Source organism: Falco naumanni, chromosome 2 (genome assembly GCF_017639655.2).
Source record: "Falco naumanni isolate bFalNau1 chromosome 2, bFalNau1.pat, whole genome shotgun sequence".
Taxonomy (NCBI): Eukaryota; Metazoa; Chordata; class Aves; order Falconiformes; family Falconidae; genus Falco; species Falco naumanni.
In genome coordinates, this window is record NC_054055.1 from 5002725 (window position 1) to 5028473 (window position 25749).

General features: G+C 50.5%; 2 protein-coding genes across 2 annotated transcripts in view; both read left to right on the forward strand.

The window, feature by feature from the left end:
• The window catches only part of CAPN5 (calpain 5), a 57646-nt gene that overhangs the window by 19049 nt on the left and 12848 nt on the right, over positions 1–25749 (forward strand). Inside the window, exon 3 of the mRNA XM_040583772.1 lies at positions 15316–15447. Within this exon, the coding sequence (XP_040439706.1) occupies positions 15316–15447 (132 nt within the window). The remainder of the gene's footprint in view (positions 1–15315; positions 15448–25749) is intronic.
• LOC121083400 (olfactory marker protein) lies at positions 19631–23046 on the forward strand. Its single transcript, XM_040583773.1, has one exon. It carries the CDS (start codon positions 20599–20601, stop codon positions 21076–21078), a length of 480 nt encoding a protein of 159 aa, XP_040439707.1. The 5' UTR covers positions 19631–20598; the 3' UTR covers positions 21079–23046.

Genomic DNA, 25749 nt, shown 5'->3' on the forward strand with positions numbered 1-25749 from the left:
TAATCCTGACTTTTGATACGTGCTGGTTTGGGGACTTCCCGACCCAGAAATGGAGTCTGCCAGTCTCATGGATGCTGTCTGCAGGGAGGGGATGGCATGTACACACCTCTGTTATCTCTCAGGGTGGCCATGGTTTGCTTTAGAGAGTTTCAGCTGAAACCGCGTGATAAAACATAAGAGCTCGCCATACTTTGCGGTGAGAGCAGAGTGGGTGGAGAGTGGAAATAAAAGCTGTCAGCTATTAAAAACAAGTGTTTGCTTTCTCAGAAAGATTGTCATGTGATCTAGTGAGATCTGGAGAGAAGTGATACGTAGGAGCTACGTTTTTCAGACAAAGCACTTGCATGTGAAAAGTAACTGTAGTGAACTCGCTGGTGTGCTGGGAATGAGCTTTGGCAGGAGCGGGATCTCATTCCCACCTATTTTACATGGTACTAGTACAGGTCTAAAGAGCCCATCCCTCACCTGTGCATCCCTTCCTTTCCCACCAGGACCTGTCCTCATCCTTTCTGCTCCTCCACGTGCTCCCAAAGCCTAAGCCTAAGGCTGCTATGGAAAAAAAAAATAATTATCTCTGCAGTGTGCTCCCTCTTGCTTGAGGTTTCTCTGGGCGGGAAGGAAAAGGGGAGGCTGAAGGGCTTTGCTGGAACAGCTCATGAATAACCCTTCCCAGGTCACTCTGTTTTGCTTCAGCTTCCTCCTGCATCTGGCGCTGCAGCCTTTCCTGGAATGGGCTCGGCCTTTATTCTTTCCAGCGGGGTGTCCTCCCTCCCTCCCTTCCTCCCTGCTTCCCCCTGGCCTGGAGCCCTGCTCAGGATGCCAGACCTTTGCAGAGGGAGCAGCTGTTCCAGCCCTCTGGTCTGGCCTCCGAATGTCTCCGTGATGCAGCAGGACGAAGCCAGAAAGCTAATTGCTGGAGTGTTTCGGAGGGAGGGAAGCCGTAGCATCAGCCCAAGCTGGGGAGCGGGTCCCGAAGAATGTTGTTTCACTGCATCCACTTACAAATTAGCCTGGCTGCTCACTGCTGAGCCAAAGCAGATTTCGGAGCTGGCTAGGGCAGAGATGCTAGGGCAGCATCAGCGTCTCTTTCTGGCAGCAGCACTTGCCTATTGCATTAGAAATTAAACCTAGCTTTTTGGGCTAAGCCCAAATCCCAGCACCTTGCTTGAAATTCCTTTCCCTTGCGCTCTGCCTGTTACCGTATGAAGGAGAGGGCGGTCTCTGTATTCAGGCAAGTAGTACCTCCCATAGAGAAAGTCTTAGCCTGATCCTCAAGCTCTGGGTTTTGCCCTCCCAGTTTGAGACAGGAATGCTGGTAGTGCAGTACGGGGGCAGGAGTTTTATTCTGTGCACTGGGTGCACTGGTCTGGGCTTTTTTGGGAGCTAGGTGAATGGGGAGGGGAAGGGGATGGATGAGGTGCAGGCTGGGTGGCAGAAATAAGGGGAGATCTGGGGCACCCAGCTGTGTCTGCTCATCCCCTGGGGAAAAACCAGTGATGGCTGAGGGTGGAATTGGCTAATCTACTCTGTGAGGAATGTTTATCTCTTCTAATCATCACAGTTCCAGACTCTCTTCTTGGGTACAGACTGCTTCCAGTGACACCATGGGGTTGGTACAGGGTTAAATTTGGGTCGTTAGTAACCCTGGGCTTTAGCCAAGACTTGTTTTCTCTCTGCAGCAAGGTGGGCCACACAGTTCAGGTTCAGTCCACCAAGCAATGACCTGCTACTGAGATGGGTCACTAGCCAGGACGAATTTGGGCATCACTATGCTCCTGTGGGAAGCAAGTGATGTCTGGGGGAGACTTACACTGTGCACAGATGTGATGCTGAACCACCCAAACTGCATGCTCTGGTCCTTCCCCGCTTCCCAGGGAGACAGGTTGAGCCTGGAGAAGGCTTTTTCTTCCCTGGCCTGAGAGGCATTTCCCCGTCCACAGCAGTGTGTCACAGGACCTTGCAGAAGCACCTCGTGGTCTTCCCTGAGATGCAGAGTGGTTGGGACAAGAGATCCCACAGGTGCTTGGAGGGACACCAGGTGGCAACTCAGTGCCGAGCTGCACCAAAGGTAATGTGATGAGAAGCACAAGGGCTTCCAAGCAGGCTGCAGTCACAGTGACTGGGTGGCTCAAGGTGACGTGCGGTGATGGTTGAACCTGAGCTGCACCTCTGCACTGTGAGTTCAAGCCCGGCTGGTTGCAACCACCAGAGAAATTCTCTTGGATGTAGTCTACACCTTCCCGTTTTTGGGGGGAGAGTTTTGCCTTCCAACCCTGTTTCTCAGTATTTTTATCTCTCGCCAGTATTCGCTTGCAAGCACCGAGTTACCTCTGCAGGGATTGTCAAGGGAGGTTGTCACTGATTAAACAGCATAAAGGTAGATTCTTGCTAAATGGCAGTATTATATCTGGGTGAAGGCAGTGTCGTTTGGAGGGGAAGGTCTGAGAGTCAGAGTAGTTTTGGGGGAGACAGAGGGGCAGCTCTTTTGGGAAGGCCTGTGGGAACCGGGAGGTCCTAGGGCAGCAGGGCCATGGCATTTGCAGCCCTGCTGTAGCATCCCTCCCCGGTGCCGTCTTGCACAGCCCTGGATTTTTGTTTGATTTTTTTTTCTTCCCCCCACCCCCAGCCAGACAAGAGAAATCTTGTTTTAGAAACCAAGAAAATACCATTTTGCAGTAGCCAATTCCCTGTTGGCCTGACATATATCTAGCCTGACTTGCATATAGGGGTTTTGTCCATTATATCCATTGTCTCCTGAATTCAATGTTATTGTGTTTGGAGGATAAGGAGATATTGCAGGATGGGAGAGTGTCTCTCAGATCCCCTTTTCCTTGTGCTAGTGAGCACTTAGCTCCTTTTGCTTGCTGAGTGAGGGTTATACAATCAATCCCCGTGGGGTTTTCCTGGAAGGGGAAAGGAGTCAATGAACTAATTCACTAAAAGCAGGACCGGCACTTGCCTGCCCACAAGTTTCTGCATTAAAAGGTCTGTTCCCCAGTGTATAGCACAGGCTGGGAAGCTGGCAAAAACACAAGGGTGAAGATAATGGGGCAGACAGAGGTTAAGTTCTTGCATTTCTTTGCTCTGAAAGCTCACTCAGAGTAGGCACACAGAGGCAATTAGAATGGTAACAGTCAGTGGGAGCAATAACCTCCTGGTGCCCCACTCGGAGCTTCTTCTGCCAGAAATACTAACCTCTGGGCACCTGCACTCCAGGGATGCCTTTGCTCAGCTTTTTGCAGCTTTTTGGCCTGTCTCACTCAGTTTTGGTCCTGCCCAAAGGATGCCTGCAGTTGGCATTGATGCCGTGGCTCGTCTGTGCTGCTGGATGGACCAAGGAATCATCTTTTCCCAGCAGAGTCTGTCATCTGTCTGCGATCCATCATGGGAGTCAGAGTCCTTCCAGATCTTTGTTTCTCTCAGCTTAGGAATTTATGAGCTGCTGATCTGTTAATTTATCTGCTGTTTTCAGTAAAGCATGGATCTAATTGCCAGTCTGGTTGCTCCTTGCCAGGAGAGGATTTGGTCACCATTTAATGCAATCTCTGAACTGACCTTGTTTTTAAGCCATTCACAGACTCACCCCATCCCTTACCCTCAAGGATGGAGAAGATAATTTTTGGTATTATTTATGCTTATTTTAAAAGGTGTCTCCTCTCATTACATGTGATGCTGACCTTGGCTGTGTTCTAGCAGACCTTGCTGGATCCCGCCAGGGCCACAGCCCCATGGTGCCAGGCAAACACACTCCTCTTCCCCCTTGGCCCCAGTGAGGATGGGGGGTGATGAGCTTCCCAGCATGAGAACAGCTTACTGCAGCCTTTGGTAAGAAATTAGCCAGCCAGTCAGCTCTGTCCTTGGCATCAGAAGGACATGCCCTTAAATGCAAAAGTAACAGTAAAATCAGTGGATTAGATTCATTGCCTGCTTCCTTATGCAACTGCGTGTCAGTGTCTAGAAATTATTGTGTGGGTAATGGGAAAGAGCATAGCGATAGCAGAGGGTGTTGCAGAGAGGAGCCCTGGGATTCTGCTGCCCTCTGAGCTCCGTGGGAGGGAATGGTGCAAATCCTCCCAGATTTGGCTCTGGGGTGCCGAAGTGGCACATTTCAGCCTGCGGGGCAGGTACAGAGCTAGTTATACCCTGGATCAGCCCAGGCTTTTAATCTTCGTGCAAGACGGTGAGCTCTAATATTTGAGCCCTCAGAGAGAATGGGATTTTGGGACGATTTGCCTGTGTTAAGGGCAGGCTCTGTCCTGCTGGAACAAGTGGCTTTTGCCAAAGCCCTTCAAAGGCCCCTTGCAAAGACTTGATCAGGCGCAGTGCTGCTTCTTGCAGAAGGAAAATAAAACATGAGGTGCGGTAAAGCCGAGGGCTGAGTCCGGCTGCTGCGAGAAGTGGCTAAAGAAAGAAAAAAACAGAAGGAAGTGTTGGTGGGGGGACGACAGCCAGAGCCACGCTGGCCCTGCAGTTGGAGCAGAAAAGGAGCCGTTTCCTTGGTCTGGTAAACGTGAAGCTAGAGGAAACTGTCGATGCGTCGGCTGATTTCTGCGTAACGAGAGGTCATGGCTTCCTTGAGTTAAGTCCTGTTGAACTGAACTTGACCTGCTTCCTCTAAGCACTATGCAGGTTTGTTTTTCCAGGAGAGGAAAATCCTCCATGATTTTGGATCACTTGCTTTAAGACCAGTCCCTGCCTCAGGATTTGCTTTTTTTTTTCTTCTTTTTGGCTTAACTTCAGCGTACGCCCTTTGGATCTTGTGTGCCCACTTGCTTGCTTCTGCATTTCTGTTCCCTTTAAATGTATGGTAACCCTGTAATGCATATGTGGTTGGGGCAAAGCATTACCTACAGCTGTAAAGAAACAGGTACAAACCCTCCCTCCATCATCTTTCCTTCTTGCCTTGCTCAGCAGAGCCTGGACTCCTGTCCAGTCCAGGAGCATCAGTGGGTTGATGGGGGCTGAATAAATGCAGCTAGCGTCTGTCTTTGTAAACACCCCAGGGCAAGGGCTTGTCCTTTCCTCGCTGCCAAACAACTTGACGCTGTCTGAACTATTTGTTCGGAGCATTAAATTCTCAGAGTCGTCCCTTTTTAAGATAAAACCCCAACATTATTTGACAGTGAGTGGAATGGCACTGTTTCTCCTCTGTTATATATGATTTAACACAGAGACTGTTCAACTACTCCCCCAAAGCCCTGCAAAGATTAAAAACCTGTTTATGGGGTGGACTGAAATGTGCAGTGCGGGGAAGCATGGTACGGTGGGATTTTTGTCCTATGCGAAGGTGCTTAGCCCAGTGCCATCATTTAGACCTGTGTACACTGAAATGCTGTGCAATGGGGGGATGAAGTCCTTGGGATGGTGTTGCCTGGCTTGACCATCCTACCCGTGCTCCTGGCTGCATGCTGCCTCGCTGCCGTGTGCAGTTGTAGGGACCTGGTGCTCAGCTCCCTGCTATGCCCCAGCCACCCCTATGGACAAGACAGTCCTGAACTAGGGCACTTGGAGAAGAGCAGGAGAATGAATAGCATCCTTGAGAAAGGACAAAGCCTTTGGGTGTCAGCGGTGCCCTGGAGCACAGCACACAGCACAAGCACTTGGTAGTTGAGCTCACCAGCACCAACCCTGCGCAGCAGGCTGCTAACCTGCGTGATCTGTTGACCCCTTCACATCCTCATCTGGATGCTCATCTCTGTGAAACCCCACCAATAGGCCCCTTTTAGACCGTCCTTTGGCACAGAAAGCGTAGTCAAGAGCAGCACCCCAGGCTGATGCTGTTAAGGGAGTTTGCCATATGCTCTGGCTTCACCCCCACTTTTTCACCCCCGGCTTCTCAAGTGCCCTAAAGCAAATCAGTGCTTCAGCTGCTATTCCCTGTGGAGCAGGGGCAAGCTGGCACCACTTCTCCACCCATTGAGGTGGGTAGTGTCTCACTCAGGTCTTACAAGAAGAGATCAAGTCAGCAAGGGCGAGCTAAAACATCTGTCCTCTTCAGGTGATAGCTGGGGCCAGAGGAGCTGTGTTGACCAACAAGGCAGCTATCACCTGAAGGGGGAGACCTGTGTGTTCACATAGAGATGAAACAAAGCATCCCACATCTTTGATATTTCTGCATCTTTGGGAAGAAACCACCACTCAGTGATGCATTCCTCCCAGTTCCCCTCCAGAAGGAAAAGGGTGGACGAACCATCTTAATGGAGAGTGGTCAGGGATGGTTAAGGCTTGACTGTGGTCTGGTAAAAATACCATTGATAGAGTTACATAAGAATTAATGATGGAAAATGTAAACAAAGTGCTTAAAAACTGGAGAAACTGGCTTGAAGTCTAACCATATGTGTTTAGCTTGTGTATAGCCTGTGTAAATCACGTAGTAAGTTTGTGTGGAGACCATGTGCTACCTGTTGCTGCAAGAGCTTGTTCGTTCCATTTCTTGGAGCTGCTGCTGCTGTACCTGCGTTGTTGTGTCTCTCAGTAAACTGGCAGCAAACTGAGCATGAGCTGAAGGCTTCAGAGTCCCACCTGGAAATACTGGGTATTGCCTGTCTTAGTGGGAAACTCAAACAGGTCGGGAGAGCACCATAGGGGAAAGCAGTGCTACCGAGGAGGGATGAAGCTTGCTTGAGTTCGACATCTCTGTGAACTCCTGCAGCTTCGTGACTTGATCCCGTGGCCTCTTGGGAAGATCCTCATGGATTGTTAAATACAGGCTTCATCCTTTTTGGGGAACACCCCCTTGGAGGTGCTGGAAAGCTAATGCTGGGTGCCTACAGCCAACACTGCTGCCAAGTTAATTTCTGCTTCCTTCTCTCAACAGTGGCAGGAGCTCAGCCTTTTCCTGGCGGGTGAATATTGAATCATTTTCTCTAAATAATGCCCCTTTTTTTTCCTTCTCCCAGCTAACAGAAGCTCATGAGTCCACATTTCTAGAGGGTGGTTTTCTCATAAAGCAGGTTTCTCTGTTTGTAAAACTACACGGAGGGTATGAATAACCAGAATAGGCGTGGGCTGGATGTATTTTCTTTAAATGGCTTAAACCCATGATAACCTCTTCATTGTCATTGCATAGTCAGGGATTGATTTGGGCTGTGGTGGGATCAAGTCCTGGTCTCGGTCTCCTCTAGATGCTGCTGTGCTATAAATATGACACAATCATAAACCAAAGGGTAGTTGCTCGCTCTGGGACAGTATGGCTTGAGGCAGTGTGGGAGGTATCCCTGTGGAAAAGTAGTTAGGAGGTTTTTATCTGAGATATGCACAGTGGAGGGTGGAGGTAATTTTCCTTTGCAGTTTTAGGTTCTTTGTTTTCCCATCAATAACCTGGATCTTAGGATAATTTAAGAAAAATAACCAAACGACAAACAAAACAAAAAAGCCCTGCATGGTTTGGATTCCTAAACCTGTTTTAGAAAATCGGCTTTCGGTGAGACACAGAAACGGATTCAGGAAGGGCAGCATTCAGCAGGCACGAATGCCAAACTTGAATTATGTCACTTGGAGGCAGAAACAGTGCAGCTGAGCTCGTGGTCATGTCAGCTTGCTCCAGGATTTCACAATAGCTCTGTGATGAGTGGGTGGGTTTGGACTATTCCTCCCAAAATACTGTGGTTTCTCGCAGCAGGGCTTACTTGAATAGGTTCCTCCCTTCTCACCAACATGTCCCCACCACCATGTCCTCCAAGGTGGCTCTAAAATGGTGCAAGCTGTGGGACAGCCTCGTGGCTCATGCTTGTGGTTCATGGTCCCTCATTTGTACCAACAGGACCGGGAACCTCCCCAAGTACAAGTTTGGGGCCTAATGCAGACAGTTTCAAGCCAAAGCAGTTACTCTGGTTGAGCATAGACCCCACAACTGGAAGTGCTGGTGCAACTGGTGAAGGGTCTGGAGCACAAGTCTGGTGGGGAGCAGCTGAGGGCACTGAGGTTGTTCAGCCTGGAGAAGAGGAGGCTCAGGGGGGACCTTATCGCTCCCTACAACTACCTGAAAGGAGGCTGTAGGCAGGTGGGGGTCGGTCTCTCCCCCCAGGTAGTAAGCAATAGGACAAGAGGAAACGGCCTCAAGTTGCACCAGGGGAGGTTTAGATTGGTTATTAGGAAAAATTTCTTCACTGAAAGGGTGGTCAAGCACTGGAACAGGCTGCCCAGGGTGGTGGTGAAGTCACCATCCCTGGAGGTGTTCAGAAAACATGTAGCTGTGGTGCTTAGAGGCATGGTTTAGTGGTGGACTTGGCAGTCCTGCAGTAACGGTTGGACTTGATGATCTTAAAGGTCTTTTCCAGCCTAAATGATTCTATGATTCTGTAACTGAGGGTGCAGTGTGTCATGATGAGAGGATGGGCTTTGGAGGGCAGGTGTGTTTTAAACCCATGATGCTGCCAGACCAGGGTTGTACTTATCCCTGCAAGTCTTTAGCACCATCGCAAGGGAGTTTAGTCAAAGGAGATCCATAGGAGAGCTCAAGACTGGGATATGATGGAGGGTGGGGTGACTTGGGAGAAGGTGGCCAGCAGCACTGTGGTGAATCAGAGAGGTGTATCTGCCAGAGAGTGTTAAAGTTAAAACAACCATGGGAGCTTATTTTTGTTCCTCCTTCTCCACCTCTCTGGTATAGTTCTCTAGAGCCCATGCCTACATGTACCAAGCTTTAAGGGGAGGAGATCCAAGTGGAGCCATCTTTGAGAGCTGCTGTGTTTGCTCAGTGTCCTTCACTTCTTGAACCTGTGGTTGTGTGCACTCGTAAGGGTCAGGCTGGCTCAGGCGATGCAGCAGGAAGAGGAGCCAGGTGACATCATTTCCATAAAGGAACAATGGCTCATGCGGTGACCAGACTGTGTTGGGATTTGAAACTAGGAGGGACCACCTCTGCCTCTGAGTGGGGTAACCTGGGGGACATCACCTCTGAGCATCCTATCCCCCAGTTTGTCAGCGAGGTGTTTTAAGACTTTCGTGCTTCGGTGCTGAAACCTGCAGATCTCAGGGCTGTTAGGATCCAGGGAGTACTTTTTCTTAGTGGCTCTGCAACCAGACGTGTCAAAAAAACTCGTTGTGGGAGAGGCAGTCTGGGGAGGGCTGCGTCTGAATGTGTGGAGATGCTAAAAGCTGGGCTGTGGTGGCCTCTGCATCAGTCTTGCCTGGGTAGAGACCGAAGAAGTGCTGGGCTCGGTAATGGTGAGGCTTTCCAAGAGCGCATCCCTGGAGAGCATGGGCAGAGGGGTGGGAATGGCAGTTCTGAGGTCTCTGCACTTGTTCCAGTCTCCTTCCCATCCTTTTCCCTCTCTGCCTGCTCCTGCAGTGCTCTCACAGCGTGTTGCGTCTCTCTACTTCAACAGAGAGCTCTTTGGTGACTTTGTGCTTTGGATACCTGGCAGATAAAAACTGCAGAGGGACCTGTCTAAGGCTGCAAAATTGACCTTTAGATCTTGTTTGTCACCATCCCTGCTCTTTCTGGTGCCAAAGCAAACGGCATGGCGTGGTGCTGAGGTACACAAGCAGTCATGGGCTTGGTGGGGGCGTGTTTTTTTGATGCCTCCCTTTACAAGCAAGTCCTGTTGGCTCTGGGCGGAGTGTCCAATGCCCTTTGCGTGGCACAGGGGCTGATAACAGATACAAATGTGTATACACTGAGATACTCTGGGTGGGTTAGCATTAAAGACGCCTGACTGAGGCAATACAAACCCCCACGAACAGTTTTATAGGTGCAGATATTGCCAGCCAAACCTGCCCTTCACTGTGGGTGAAGCCGAGCCACTGAGGATGTAATTTTCAGTCAGGCTTGTTGCGATAGGACAAGGTGCAATGGTTTTAAACTAACAGAGGGTAGACTTAGACTAGAAATAAGGAAGAAATTTTTTATGCTGAAGGTGGTGAGGCGCTGGCCCAGGCTGCCCAGAGCAGCTGTGGGTGCCCCATCCCTGGCAGGGCTCAAGGCCAGGCTGGACGGGGCTGGGAGCAGCCTGGGCTGGGGGGAGGGGGCCCTGCCCCTGGCGGGGGGTGGGACTGGCTGGTCTTGACGGTCCTTTCCAACCCAAAGCGTTCTATGATTCTGTAATAATCCATTGGAATACATGGATCCCTGGTGTTCTAAACTCACGCTGTTGCCCTTCCCTTCCTTATGACACTCAAGTGCAATATTTTTTTTGCAAAATTGCATCCCCGTGCAGGTACCTGCAGCAAGGCAGTGCAGGGACCTTTGTGTCATCTGTGTCACCATTGCTTACTGTGCTTGGATGCCTCCTGCTCTCTTGGCTCTGTGAGTGACATTTAGGACGCAGGATCATTGTGGTTCCCCATTGCCCAGGAGGGGGGAAGCGCACCCACACTAATAGATTATCTTGCTGGTTTTGTAAGTCTGAGTGAAAGCATTGATCCTGAAACAGGCAGACTCTGCAATCCAATTAAACTAGTCTGCTCCTTGCAAAATCTTGTTAGCAAAAAATGGTCCTGGCATGCAGCAGATGTTGTATCTCACATGATTATTTCCCCCCTTAGCTTTTTCCCTCCCTGCAGCTGGCTTGACACAATCCAGATCCCCAGTGAATCTAAAGCTCAGAAATCTGCACTGGGAAACATTTATGGCAAGACAGTCACCAATTATAAAGCCAATTAGGGGGTGATTTGCTCATTACTACTCTGTGTGGAATTGGACTAGCTGAGGGTGATATTTTCTGGTTTAAATACATTTGGAAGAAAACTGTGTGCTGGGGGAAAGAGTTCCAAAGGGGAGGGCAGAGGAAAAGCCTGCATGCTTTTTTGGTGGGAAGCAGTATTACACCAGCGAGTGCAAGAGAATTGTGCTGATCGGGTCTTTTTTTCCTTAATCTACCTCAAAAACGCAAAGCCAGAGGCAGCAAACTGGCTCATTCTGCATAAGCCAGACTTGGTACCTCTGCAATCAGCCTCTCACTGACCGAGAATTCAAAATCCTCTCCCAGCCCTGGCTCTGGTTTCCCCCTCTGTCCCACATTTTTGCAGGAGGAAGGATGTGGGAGGGAGTGTATGAATCACCAGAACTTTGAATCACTGGTTTGGCCCTCCCTGTATTATCAGGCGATATCTTTCCGTAGGACCATCCACGCAGGCTTTCTCTAGGTTGTATTTTGTTGCCTGGAGCTCAGTGGCCATTTCAGCAGGCACTTTTAGGGAGAGCAGATCATCTCTGATGGTGCTTAGGATCTTAGGGATCCTGCAAGACAGGTTCTTTTTGGGAGTAAAGAGGCATGGATGTCTCTCTTGGCTGAGATGGAGTTAAGGGCAACACATCAAAGCCATAGCTTCCCTGCAGCCATAGCTCTTGGCTTTCTCCTGCTGTTCCTTGCTGTTTACCATCTGTGTCCAACTAGGAGTAGCCACAACCCAGGATCTGGCTGTGATGAGATGAAGGACAGGATGGACTCCCTGTTTGCTGAAGTCTTGGGTGCCACGGGGCAGTTTGAGCTGGTTCTGTGGTGATTGGTACTTGAAGCTAGAAGGCTCCCAGGGTGTGCGTGGGTGTGCACGTTTGTGTGCTTCCTTCTTCTCTAGGGTTTGTGGTGCTGAGAGTGTGACCTGGTATTTGCTTTCTGGAGAAGCGTCCATCTGGGTAAATGTTATTGCTCACCTGGTTTCTGTCTGCTGCATGGCAGGAAGGGGAGGAAGCCAAGGGGATGACCTTCTGTGACCAGAGCATCTCTGCATCTTCCCTCCCCTGGCACATACAAAACCCAGGCCCTGTAATTCAGCCTGGCTGCTGAACAAGCTCTTCGTCTCTTTCAGCTCTGTATGCAGGGGTAGGGAAACAAAATTAAATATTTTCTTGCCCCTTTTTGACCTGGTTCCCTCTGGTTTCTAGTTCATCACCCACCTCTGCATGTGGTCATGGTGCTGCATGGCTCTGAGTGTCCTTTGCACCCTGAAGGCGCTGCATCCTGCAGCGGGTCCCCACTGTGCTCCATACGATCCTGGGGGCATTGCAGTCTTGCTGGAGCAGCACCTTGGTCCTTTGCTTCCACCTCAGTACAGGCACCTAGGGAATGTCATCTCTGCAGTTTGAAGGCCACATAGTCTAGACCAGGGCCAAAATGTGAGTGGGAGCTCAGCAGCTTCAGTGGGAACTGAAGAATCCAAGTAATTTAATATTGGGAAGCACCAGTCTAAGGGATTTGGGAAACCTCAGGAGGTTTTGCTGGGGAGACTGACCCATGGGTGAGTCTTACCCTGATGGGATCAGCTCTGCAGTGTTAGAGCAAGGAGGCAATGCTGCCTTCCCCTGTGCCAGTACAGCAAAAGGCCATGAAGATGATCATCAAAGGACTGGAACATCTGACACTAGGAGAGGCTGAGAGAGCTGGGACTCTTCAGTCTGGAGAAGAGAGTGCTCAAGAGGATCTTAACAATGTGCATAGATACCTGATGGCAGGGAAAGAAGAAGACAGAGCCAGACTTCTAGGTGGTGCCCAGTGACAGGACAAGAGACAGTGAGCATAAATTGAAAACCAGGAAATTCTATTTAAACATGAGAAAATTCTTTTTTACTGTGACAGTGGTCCACACACTGGCAGAGGTTGCCCAGAGAGGTTGTGGAGTCTCCATCACTGGAGATATTAAAAATCTGACTGAACACAGTCCTGGGCAACCTGCTCTAGCTGACCTTGCTTTGAGTAGGTGGGATGGACTGGGTGATTTCCAGAAGTTCCTTCTAACCACATTGATTTGGTGATTCTGTGCTTAGCACCACTGGGACTGAGCTCGGTCCTAGGACTTGGGGGTGCTGCATGGTCTTTCTGCAGGGAAGCATGGCAGCCCCTCTCTGCCCTTCAGGCTGGACTCCTGGGAAGATTCATTGAGCATTCTGGGATTTGCACAAGTTTTGTGCAGAGCTCACGTGGTGTTTCCTTCCAGCTGGGCTTGTATATTGTGCGGGGCTGATCCTCATGCAAAGCATCACTCCTCCTCCAAAGCCTGATGCATCTCCAGGCACCAGGCCATGCAAGATCCTAGATCAAGGGAGAGGCTGTCACCCCCTGCCACAGCAGAGGATTGTGGCATTTAGCAGCCTTTGTGCTCCTAGGAAGCTTCCAATTCAGCTGCAAACTGCCATGGGGTCTTGCACACTATGAGGGAAGGAGGTTAAAAAGTCCACAGGCTGCTCAGTTGTAGAGCAAGTGTATGCTTTCAGCCACAACCATGCCGGACCAAAAGCACCTTGAAATGCCACATCCAAGTGTGCACCTGGATGGGAAATGCCTACTGCAGCATCTGAAGAGCTGCCTGAGTGAATCCTTCAAGAAGGATATACCCTTAGGGACCAACCTGCATTAGTGGGAAGAGAAGCTGAGTCAGATGAGCATTGTGTGTGGCAGCAGGAGCCCGCCCTGGCGTGAGTGTTTTCAGCTGCAGCACCTTCATTGCTGCTGTGGGTCCAACAGAGTAAGGTCTAAGGAGCTGCACCTTTCATCTGTGCCAGGGCAGGCTGCTCTTTTGATGAGTACACAGGGCTTCTCTCTATTAAAATGAGCAACCACGGGGTTTTAATTTGCAAACTTTTTCCTGGTGATGGGGAAATCACAGCTAACTGGCAGCTCTGCTGTTAGGAAAGGTCCCTGAGCATCTGACACCTTCTACCCTATGCTAATTTCTGCCGAGCAGGATATGTTTTTCGTGCTTTCTTGCTCTCCCCTGTCTACATAATACCAAGTGACTCCTATTTTTTGTACACTGCAGATTTACCCAAGGGTAGAAGGGGCAGCTGTGGTCCTTAAATGGGGTAAACACAGTGCCTCTGCCCCCCAGAGCAGGATCACTAAGAGCTGATCCTGCAGACATCCCCGACACCAACAGACAGGACAGCCCCATCCCCTGCTGCTAGCTGCTTCCTCGGTGGTATGGGAGAGCAGGTAAACCCCACTGCTCCTCTCCCACCCCCGTCTGCACGCCGCCATGCCTTTGGTGGCTGTCAGCTTATCTCAACCTCCTGCAACGCCAGCAGCTAGGAGGGGGTCAGTCCTCTCCCTTGGGTTTGGTCCCAGCCCAGTTTGTGTCTGGCTGGAGCTCAGATTATTTTTCAGATGTACAGGGCTGGCTGGGTTAGTTGAGAATAGCATTGAGAATAGCAGGAGGTGCTTATGGAGCAGCGATTCTTTTTCCTCCCGGCGGTGGGCAGAGGCAATACAAGTCCTTATGTGTAAAGCGGCAGGGAGCATGTTATTCTGGATGCAACCAGCCTGAAAAACTGATGGGGGAAGAAGGAAAATCTGCTTCCCCCCCCCCCCCCCCCTTCAAATTAAATGTAATAACAAAGGAGGAAAGTTTCTTTCAGCTCTTTGTCTGTCCCATCTGCTCCCAGCCTCCAGCTGGACGTGTCCTTCCAAACTGGATTGATCAGGAGAAAAGATGTCAAAAAAAAAGTGCAGTGTTTCACACGAAGCTTGCTCAGCATCCTCTGTTATTTAAATGCTTTCTTGGCCAGGCTCTGAGTGGGAGTGGGAAGAAGGGAGGGCAGCCTGGCAGGGGCTAGGCAGAGGAAAGGTGATGTAGTGGGCACCTGAGTGGTTGGAGGGATGAGCTCACCTCCTAGCTGGCCTCCTAGCCAGGTTTCCCAGCTCATGGTATCCATGCACAATCCACCATGCTGGTTTTGGTGTCAGAATGAGCATTTGATCTTCCTGGCCCTGTTGCAAAGCTTTTAGCTCACTGAATGTTCTCCTTCTGCTATGCTAAGATCTGGAAGGAGAGACCTCCCGGGTGAGGACAGTTGACTTGCAACTGTGGCTGAGCCCTCCATCTGTGTTGAGCTTTCCTGCGCGAACCACCTGATTTAGGCACTGAATTCATTATCTAAATGCAGGGTTATATTTTTTGAGGGCTCCACAAGTTCCAGTATGGGAGAGAGTAAGTTTGAGTGATGCACTCATGCTATCCAAAGCAAAATAAGAGAGGGAGAAGCTTGTAAAGCAGTCACAGAGCAAGCTGAAGGGCTTATGAGAGGTAACAAAGAGTGGACGTAGAAGATGGAATGGGTCACTAGGGCTGTGATGGTATGAAAACGTGCCATTATCATGTGTGGTAGTTATAGCAAAGCTGTGCTGATGCTGGAAGAGAATAGGGAGTGGATCTGCTGTCACTTTGGTAGTGATGCTGCCTGTATCCCAATGAGAGCAGAAGGCAGGACAGGGTCCTCCTTCCACTGGCGTGATGAGTGAGGCCAGCAGAAAGCTGCAGGCAGGACTCAAATGGAGCCTGAGGAAGAGAGAGAGAGATTTTCCTTTGCCAGGAAGGCTTCCTCCTGATTTCCCTGTCTCCTTGCTTACCCAGTGTGTCTGGTTTTCTCCTGTCCCACAGGAAATCTGCAATGATCCACGTCTCTTTGTGGATGGCATCAGCTCCCATGACTTACACCAGGGTCAGGTTGGGAACTGCTGGTTTGTGGCTGCCTGCTCCTCCCTGGCGTCCCGGGAGTCTCTGTGGCAGAAGGTAAGTGGTTCCCCATGCCAGGGGAAAGCCTGCCTTCAGCATCTTGGTTTCACGTTGCGTTCGTCCAGCTAGAAAACTGGTTCTTCAGGGATGCCTCAGATCCTGAAAAACTGTTCATGTGCAAAAACCTTCCTTAAAGGACTATCTGTCAAGGGGAATTAGTCATCCTGGCTGCAGTTACTTTACACTCGAGCCAAACCCTTGGCCAATTTCTCCTTAACCAAGTAAACCAAGTCCCGTCCTGTCCTCTGTATCCAAAATCTGACCCTTCCGTGACCAAAAATAACCTAAAAAACAACAAGAAGAACAAAATTCACGGTGTTCAGCTGCAGCATTTGGCCCCGTTTCCCTAGTCCCTATGGTGTTACCTCGCTTTGGCTGCTCAGTGTGTGCCCATCTTGGCAACAAGACACCTTGCGCTGTGGCAGGTAGGGTGATTTGAGGGTATTAGTATCTCTCCCAAGGTGCTGCTTCCCCAAAACGTCCATCCCTGACATGTCCCATGGCTGGATTGCACCTGTAATAGTGCTCCTTCGAGTGTGGGGTCCAAAGGGATGGTGTTGTGGGCCATCGAGCCACCAGGGAGCTGCACCAGAGCAAGGGCTGCAGACCCAGGGAGCAACCACAGAGGTACAGGGGGAAGGAGGTGCTTAGTACCACGTCCTTGAACAGTCTGTGCCCATCACCACCATGTCCTCAGCATCAGAAGAAGTCAGTCCTGTGAAAGCCAAGGCAGGGGGGGGCTTCAGACCCTGGTACAGGCATGTTTCATAGTAGGACAAGAGACCAGCAAGTTGCAAGCACCCTTTCCTAGATTTTACTGCAAAAGGCAGCCACCAAAGTCCTTTGGTTTGTGCAGACAGCATCACCTGCTTCACCCACTGCCTCCTACTGCAGTGGACCTAAAAGGGGTCCCTCAGTCCTACACCTTTGCATCCACTCTGTGTGCTGTGGTACTTCCATTCTCTGCTGCGTGTGGTTTTTGGGATCATGAACACTGAGCTCAGGAATTTGTGTTCATTTCAGCATCCCCATTTTCTGTTAAAATCAAGGTTTTTCTTTAGATGGGAACAGGATAGCTGTTGTCGGCTTCTGGATAAGCAGTAAGGTTGCCTCCCATCGTGGCTGTGGTGACTGTTGTGGCTCTCAGGTGTGTGCAAGGGGTTGTTTAACTTGTTCTCTGCCAACATCTCCCAAGGGTGAGCGGCCGAGTTTTCTTCCCTCCTCACCATTCATTTCCAGCCCTGCCCTGGGAAATGCCAACCAAACAGAAGCCGTGTCCCTTTGGACACCTCATTATTTCAGTTTGCCAACAGCTTTGCTTTTCCTCCCTTGGCAATTTGACTGTGTGTGTTTGTGACTTTCTCATTTTCCATGCCCTTAACTCTCAGAGGCTCTGCTTTACCTGCCTCCCCTTTCTTTCAGAAAGATTTGTTCTGTGGCGAAAGCAAAAGCTGCAGCCCCCTCCCCAAGCCTTCCTCCCAGTGATGTTGAATTTGCTGTGGTGTTTGCTACAGGGCTTTGGTCAGACATATTTCATCCCTGCTTTTGGAGACCTGTGGATTAGACGGGACCTTTGCTCACACTTTGCGAGTTGCTTTGAGGGCTTATGGTGAATAGTGAGGAGTAAGCATGGCTATAAACTGCAGCAGGAACTTTTAAAGCAAAATGGGAGATGTCAAGTGCACAGATTAACCCCTTGGTCCAAAGAGACAGCAGCTCTGCTGCTTGTGCTGTGATTAGAGCATGGTCCTTGCTGAAGAGCTTGGAGCCCTCGGTCGGGTTGCACACACAATTGTGATAACGTTGCTGGAGGTACCTGCTGCTCCCTGGCCCTCAGGCATCTCCACACATAGGGCAAACCTTTGCTCCTGACTGAGCAATATGTTAATGCAAGCAACAGCTGAGAGGACAGACTTGGCAGCAAACACCAGGTTTTTAAACTGTCATTAGACACCAAAAATGTCTCTGGTTCAGGGTCTGGGAGGAGCTGAAAGACGTTGATGCAGGTGGTGTTAGTATCACTGAAATACCAGTACAGGGGTCCTGGCCCATCTCATTGCTGCTGGAAAATGTAATCCTGATTTACACCAGGATGTAACTTAGGCTCTGAGTGTCCCTTGTTCCCGCTTCAGACAGTAAAATTGTCTCTCTCAGGTATGGGGAGGGGGAGTACCTTCAAGGGAATAGGGCAAGCCAGCCCATCCCTGTGCATCCCAAGAGATGATTTTGTTCATGCTCCTTCTTCTACCTTGCCCCAAGGCTCCCCCCATGTCCCTACTTACCATTAAGCCTCTGTTTGAGTCACTGAGTGTGAATGTGGTACTGGAATTTAATTTAGAACTGTTTTCTAAATTCCTGAGTCTTGGCTGACCCTGCGTGGCTTTAGGTGTGATCAGGCTCTATAACACCCTTTCTGTGATCCTTCATATGTTTCTCGCTCTTATGAAAAGAAATGGAGGCCCTGAAATGGGGGAATTTAAATAATTTCCAGCAGCACTTTGTCCAAAAGGGTTGTCTGGATCTGTATGTGTGCTCCCACAGGTTGCATTGGTATTGCTCAACAAACAAGGGACAGGGGCCGGCCTCTGAAGCCAAGTGGTTCAGACAGCCCTGCATCTCCACCACCTAGCCTGGTCTTTTTCCCCCTCATCTGCTTCCAGACTGCAGGAAGGGATGGGATGCCATGAGCAGATGGCTCTGAGGGCAGTGACCTCCAAAAGTTCAGTTTGCATCGGTCTTCTACAACCTGTGGTTGGTTATTGCTCTCTGAGAAGACTCTGAAGGCTGATCTTGTACCTCAGCAGGGCAGGGAAGGAACATCAGATGTGCCTGGGGACTGGACCCCCCACTGCAGTCCTTTCATCACCAGGTGCAAGGTGGTTGCTCCTACTGCCACCACATATAGGGGGTAAAAGAAACAAGGCAGCCCAAGCAAGGTCTGTGTGACGTTGTCACATGTAGGTCAGCTCCAAAAGGTCTCTAGGGTTACCTGAAGGCATTTTAAACTTTTAAAACCCAAGGGTTGGGTCAACAGTTGTTGCTAAAGGTGTTTTAAAGCTAATAAACAAGTGAGGCAAGAGCTCAGAGACCAGCCAGAAGGGTCAGGTTTCCTCAGACCTCTCTTGTCCCTACAAATGGGGCTGTGTAGCTCTTAGCTTTCGTGACTTTGTCCTCAGGTTCTTTAGTAGTAGAAGCAGACCGGTGACTGCAGGACAATTCCCAGGAAAATGACCCACCTTGGGCCCCTGGTGTCAGTGACTTGTCTGGCCATGGTCAGCTTCTGATGGTCTTTTTTTGGGACTTCTGGAAGTCAAAGTGATAGCCTCCAGGGATGATATTGGGAGGTTGTGAGTCAAATGTGGCACAGTCCAGGTGCTGGCACAACCTTTTGTAAAAATATTTTAGAAATTTTCCTGGAGTTCATTTAACACAGTTGGAGCTCCTCAAGCACCCTGCAAACATGTCTTGTGGCAGGAGCCAACCTGAGTCACAGGTAGGATGGAGAGAACCCAAACAGCTTGACTCCACATAATGTCTAAAGCTTTGTGCTGGAACCCCTGCATCTCTTAAGTGTCCAAACCAGTAAGTACATCCCAAAGATACCACATCACACTTGCAGGAGTCAGGCTTTTTCCATGGTGCACCTAAAACCACCTCAGTGATTTAACCATTGGTGAGGCTGCTCAGCAGAGGGGAACATGGTGTGGCACCTCTCTTCAGGGTACACAGCCTCATGGAGCCACCCAGCACCCTGCAAAGAGAAACACATTCACCACTGTTCCCCTTCACGCCATCCACTGTCTGGACAATCCACCAGCACAGCGCTGGTGCTCTGGATTTAACCATGCCCAGCAATTGCTGAGGAATGGGTGGTTCCAGGTTGGGAATAATGGTCTTGCTGGTGTTCGTGTGGTCTCAGAGCATCCCTATGGTGCCTGAGAAGAGGTTGTTTGCGTTACTTGCATCTTGAACGTGCTTAGCCACCTGGCCCAAGGAGACAAGTGTTAAGGCACAGACTATGCCTGAGTTCCCCTCTCCCAGGCACAGTAAGGTGAAGCCCACCTGCCAGCACCCTCTGCAGCTCTGTGCCAGTCTGTTGGAGGGTGGGCAGACCCACGCTGAGCTGCTGGTGCCCAGCTGCTGCTGCAGGAGCAGTGTGGAGCCCAACTCCTGCCAGCTGTGCGATTCAGAACAGGACATGGGGTCCTGAGGGACAAGCCCACTGTAAGCCAAACGTGCACCACGGCAGAGATGGGGGCCAAACTAACAGGAGTGCAGCCAGCAGGGTGAGGGAAATTATTCTTTCCCTCTGTCTGGCATTTGTTAATCCCCACCTGGGCACTGTTTTGGGGTCTCCAGAAGATGACAGTGGCACTGAAGCAAGCCTGATGGAGGCCACCAAGATGGTCTGGAGCACAGGATGTATGATGAGAGGCTGAGAGAAGTGGCATGTGCATCCAGGAGGAGGCAAGATGAAGGGGGAGTCTATTGCTGCCTGCAGCTACTTAATGGGAGCGTGTGGAAAGACAGAGCCATGCTCTTGCTGGGGATGCACAGTCACAAGACACAGGACAAGCTGCAGCTTATTGTGAGCATTGAGTGTAGTCAGATAGTGGAACAGGGGTCCAGGGTGCCTGTGGGCCGTCCATCTGTGGGGATACTCAAAGATGCGCTGGCCAAAGCCTTGAGCACCCTGATTTAACCTTGAAGTAAGTCCTGCTCTGAGCAGCAGGCTGGACCAGACCCCTCCAAAGTCTTCTTCCAACCTGGATTATCCCATAAGCCTACACTCAGAGGAAGCCACTGCTACCCAGACCTGTTGGGTGGCATCCCTGGCTGCGCGCCTTCATTTCAGGATAACAAGCCATGGTTGTCAGGGAGGTTGCCAGGGATGCTGACATCAGACGTCCCTTCCCTATAGATTATCGTGCACAGCAGCACCATCAGTTCCTAATCTGCAAACGAGGTTGGAGGGCATCCAGAGGAAGCCTCAGGGGCTGTTTTGCGTCACTGTCCCAGGTTGCCTAGCACTGCTGGGACTGTGGAGAGGGGGCACCAGCTCTAGGGGCTTGGCAGCTTTTTTCCCCCTGTGTGTCCTGCTTCAGAGCCAAACGTTGCTGAGGACGTAGCAGAGAAGCAGCCGAGGTGATGGCAGCTGAGGCAGGGATGCTCAAGCTGCCCTTCGTCCATGATGACCAGCTTACCCGTTGCATGAGGCTGCGATTCCAGAGCCTGCAGCAAAAAAACATGAGGCCCCAGGATGGCGAGAAACTGTTGCATTCCAATGAGCATGTATACCGAGTGGATTTCATCCGACAGCACAATCTGCGCTTCCTCCGTTGGGACATCCAGCTGGAGAGACCTGGGAAGGTCATGGTGACCGGCACCTCCCAGCACTGGACTCCTGATCTCACCCACCTTATGAATCGGCAGCTGCTGGAGCCAGTGGGCATCTTCTGGAAAAAGCCAGGGGCCAAGGAGGTAGAGTACAATGAGGCAGATGCCCAGGAATTTGGGGAACGGATAGCAGAGCTGGCCCAGATCCGCAAGGTGATGTATTTTCTCCTCACTTTCACCGACGGCCTTGAACCAGCTCAGCTGAAGGGCTCCATTATTTTTAAAGCCTGATCCCCTCTTGTTCTGCCCTTCTTGCTCCAGCTATGCTTTTGTCTTCGTTATTCTTTCTCTTAGTTCAGTGTTTGTGTGGTTCACTGCAAAAAAGTGGAGGACAGCTTAGCACTTCTGGAGCCCCTTAGCCCTGAGGAACATTCCCCATACGTGCTGTCCTCTGAACGATGGGGAGGAGAGGGCCATGCTGTATTTGCCTAGAATATAGGACTGCATGCTTGTAAATTCAGCAGGGATTCACCAGGTCTTGCTGGCTGGAAAACAGGAGGCTGCCTTAACCTTTCCAACTATGGCAACTGCATACCAAAAGCCTGATGGAAAAATAAGAAATTGCCATACTAGAAACAGGAGAGACAACGTGGAGAGCGCCCTGACTTCCAGTTTCCATCCTAGCCATTAAAAAGGGAGGGCTTGTTTGTGATGGGGTGCTGCTCCTTGCAAGGATGCTGAGTGCCTGCAGGCTGCAGTGACGGCTGCTGCAACTGTAGCTGCTTGGTGTCTCTGAAGACCAGTCCCATGGAGGATCACTTTGCTGTGAAGCTGAAGTACATCTGGATATGCTGTATTCTGCAGATTGCAAACCCGCTGGACAAACGGGTCCAAGGAGGCTGGACCACCCTTTTCCTGACAGCTGCCACCTTTTCTTGCAGGGGGTCACTGTGAGGAGGTGTACTCCAGCATGTTGCTCACCTTGTGCTGCCTGGAGGTGGTTGGTCCTGAGATGGGTTGGACCAAGCATGCATGTGTGTGCAGAGCCGGGCAAGTGAGCCAGCAGCTCAGAGGAGGCTGTAGGTCTGAGCCAGCAGCGAGTCCCCCCCAGCAAAAACAATTTGTGCATTGTTGTGGCCTTAAAGCAATCATGAATATATCTATTTTGAAGCATCTATAGAGAGCCGTGAGGCTGCAGAGCACTTTGCAAACCACACAGCAGGAACCTGCTGCTGCTGTCCCAGAAAGCGGTGTCTCCTACCCTCTACAAATGCTGAGGCAGGGAGCAGTGTCTGGGTGGCCATCGGAGCAGAGAGGAGAAATGGTACCTTTGCAAGTTTAGGAGCAGGAGGGTATTTTGTGCCTGGCTTGTCCCATGACCGTGAAAAAACTAACTTTGGACATTCCCTTTTCCTCCAGAAAAAAGTGGAGGGTACTTTGGTGAAGCTTCTTGAGACCCACAGGTAGGAATGTCCTTTGAAAGCACCAGGTATTATTACAATTGGTCCTTTGCTAAGCTTGCACTCAGATGTGGGTGAGCGCTCCTCAAGGTGTGGCCTGAGATTTTCCTGACCTGTGTAAGGAGAGGGCAGTGATAGGAAAGCCAGGACAAGGTGACCTTCTACCCGTGGCCTGCTGGTTTGTGCGGACCATCCCCAAAAGGGTCCAACCTCTTCTTCAAAGCCTCCAGAGTTGCAGACTCGACGCCCTCCCCAGCCCAACAATAGTGTATAAAACGATATGCACAAGCTGTGCTAGGCAGAGAGGAGAAGGAAAGCAGGAAGATCAGCTACTGGCTGAAGAGGTGGTGGGAGCTTTGAGTCTTGCCCACAACCAAAGCTCAGCAACCACTGAATCATACAGCCATGCCATGGGCATTGCTGGAGAAGTTGATGTCTTTGCTTAGACCCCAAGAAATGCTGGAGTCTGTGAGGAGAGGTAAAAGTGGATGCATCCCTGCTTGGCCATAGCATAGACCTACTGTAGACCAAACCCACTTCTAAGGTCCTTGCAGATTTTCCCATATGAGGCCCCTCCTTGTACATCCCAGAGCGGAGCTTGTGACTGCAAACCACATTAAACCTGATAACAGGAGCCACTGCCAACATCCAAAGGGGTTTTTGCATGCCAGGTCTCACAATGTGCCATTGCTGTGTTGCTGGTTGCTGGAGTACAGTTCTTGCTGCAGATACTTCGCTGGGTATTGATGTACCCAGTAAATACTGATGTACACAGTAAATAAAAGCCTAGTCAACAGGGTTCCCCTTATGGACTGAGGCTGTGCGTGTCTTCTTCATGCCCTTTTTGGAAGCTGCCCCAATCCTGCACCCAATAAAGCAGCACCCACCAATTTTCAACTCATTGTTGGTACTTTTGAGCACCTACCTTTTTATTTCCCATAAAAAGTAAAATGAACATTTACCTTCTCTTAGTGTGAAAGGCTTCATGGAGCATTTAGCAGTTTTGTGTGGTTTCGGGAGGGGATTGAAGCTGGGTAGGGGAAGGGAAATGATCCTCAGGTGGATCCTTAGGTGGATCCTCCTTTCCATCAGAGCTGGGAGTGGGAGGTGCATGGGGCAGTGTGATCTCTGTCTGCAGGGAGGATGAGCATCTTTATATGGGTCACTGAAACTCTCCCTACATAGTTTCAGTATCCCATGAAGGCTTTCAGATACACTGCTCTGTCCCCTCCCAGGGGAATTTCATCCTGGTTTGTACCATGGTTCAGCAAATTGGCACAGTTGGGTCCCTCCCTCCCCTGCCTGAGCTGGCAAGTTCCCAGCAGAAGACCCCCTGCTTGGAGGAATCGGCATCTATCAATTCCTCCTTCTAATCAGGGACATTTCTCCAGGGTCTCAAGTGCCTTTCCTCTTAATTAGCCACTCTTAGAAAACATGAGAAAAGCCCTAAACCAGCTTAGGGAAATGAACCTGGTGTTTCTGGGCTCCCAATTTACCTCTCTCTGAGCCCTTTCACTGTAAATTTGTCCCACTAAAGGGGACAGCTCCAGCTGTTACAGCTCCAGCTTTTGGGACCGGAAAGAAAAAAGCAGCACAGCTGGGTGAATAAGGAGGTGTGGGCTCCACCGCATCAGTGCCACACGGCCAAGCTGAGTCCAGGACTCAGTGGGATCCTGGGATGGGTGGTCCATGGCATGCGCTCCAGCATCCACTGAGGAGGGAGGGAGATGTCTGGGAAGGTTTCCTTGGAGTGGGTATAAGCCGCAGACTTCAGTCGCATGATGATCTTCTGGAGGAGTCTGGGCTCCAGCAGCTGCTGGGGTTTGTAGATGTGCCCCGGGTTGATCCTTTTAGATAACATGTAGCGTCGGGTCATAGGCAGGGGTTGTGCTGTAGCCTTGAAGTGTGGTGTCCCAATAGGCACTGAATCCAGAGCTGTCACCTCTCCCTGACAGCCAGGGTGGTCACAAGCATACTGGCCAGGGGGTGAAGCAGCTGGAGGATCCTTGGCCTGGGTGGGATGCTTTGCTCTGGGAGGAGCTGGGGGGAGGAACCTGCTGTTTGAGCTCACATCTTGCACTTTGGCAGGTTGAGGCCAGATTGGGCTCTGGAGATCAGGCTCTTCTCATTTCCTCTTGGGTCCGTGCAGAAAAATGACCAGCCTTTACTCCTGGATCCTGCTTTCCATGAAGGCTGGCCGCTTTTGCTACTTTTGGCAGCAGAGGGTGTTTTCAGTGCTGTCCCCAAGTGAAGGGATGGAGGAGGATGGTGGGGACCACTATCTCCTGCCACCAATGTAATGACACATCTCAGAACCAGCCAGCTGGAAGCTGTCGCTACCAGCTCTGGCTGACAAGCTGCCTCTAATCAATGCTGTAATCATTTCTAAGCCCACATTAATAGCAAGTTGATTAGCACAATGGTCCTCTATGACAATTCATTAGGATGAGCTCCAGTCAGGACAGAATCGATGGTTTCTGATGGAGGGCTGTCTGACCTTTCCTGGCACTCCCACGGGGAGTCTGGGGCATCGTTGTTAGCACTCATGGAAAACACCAAACACTCCAAAAGCAGCTCTTTTTCATGGCTCTGTCTGCTCTGCTTCTATTGATTCAGACAACTCAAGAGTGCCAGTGAGCTTGCAGGGCTGATAGCATCATTAATATTTCAGTGTAGGAGCAGTAAAAGCCCTGGGCTTGGATTGTTGCTAGTAGCTAAGAAGTCAGGGGCTCTCCAGAGAGAAGCATCTCTGCAGGGTTACGGCTTCATGACAGCAGTCAAAGAAAAAGAAAAAGAAAAAGAGAAAAAGAAAGCTGAAGGTTCCAGAAGCTGGACAAAGGGCCAAAGCATGGTGCAGGAGGTCTCCCCATGGCCTGGGACTTCCTGAAGAGCCTCTTTCCATGCATTGTAGCTGTGTCCTTTCCTGTCCCACCCCACCACTCAGAGCTGCCTCCACGGGACAGTGATTAGTTGGAACATAATTTTCCCCATGGGCACGTGCAGGTTTTTCCTCGCTTAGGTCATGATGCTTTGAGAGCAGGTAAGTAAAGAAGCAAAGGTGTGGGACATTACTGCAGCTGAATAGGTCAGTCCTTGTCGGCTATCCACTACATTAACTGTACGTGGCCTCACAGCCCACCCTGGCCATGAAGTAATACCACGTTGCCTTCACCCTCAACAAAAGCTAAGCTGTGGTGTGGCAGTTTCTTGCTGTGTGCCCCAATGTCCTGGTTCTAAATAAAAAGCAGATCCTCCTAGACGTAGCATCTGCACGTGACTGTGCCTGTTTCTCTCCCAGCTGTTGTGTGGATTTTCTATCCAAAGCAAAGCTGGTGGTGCCTGCAGCCATGAAGGACTATGGACGTTGGCAGCTACGCTTCGCTTGTGCCTGTCCCACTGGCAGTGCAGATGGCAGTGACACCAAACCGGCACTCCCTCAGCCCCTCAGCTGCTCTAGGGATCTTTCACGCCAGGCCCTTTTCCTTCTTTCAGCAAGTCACCT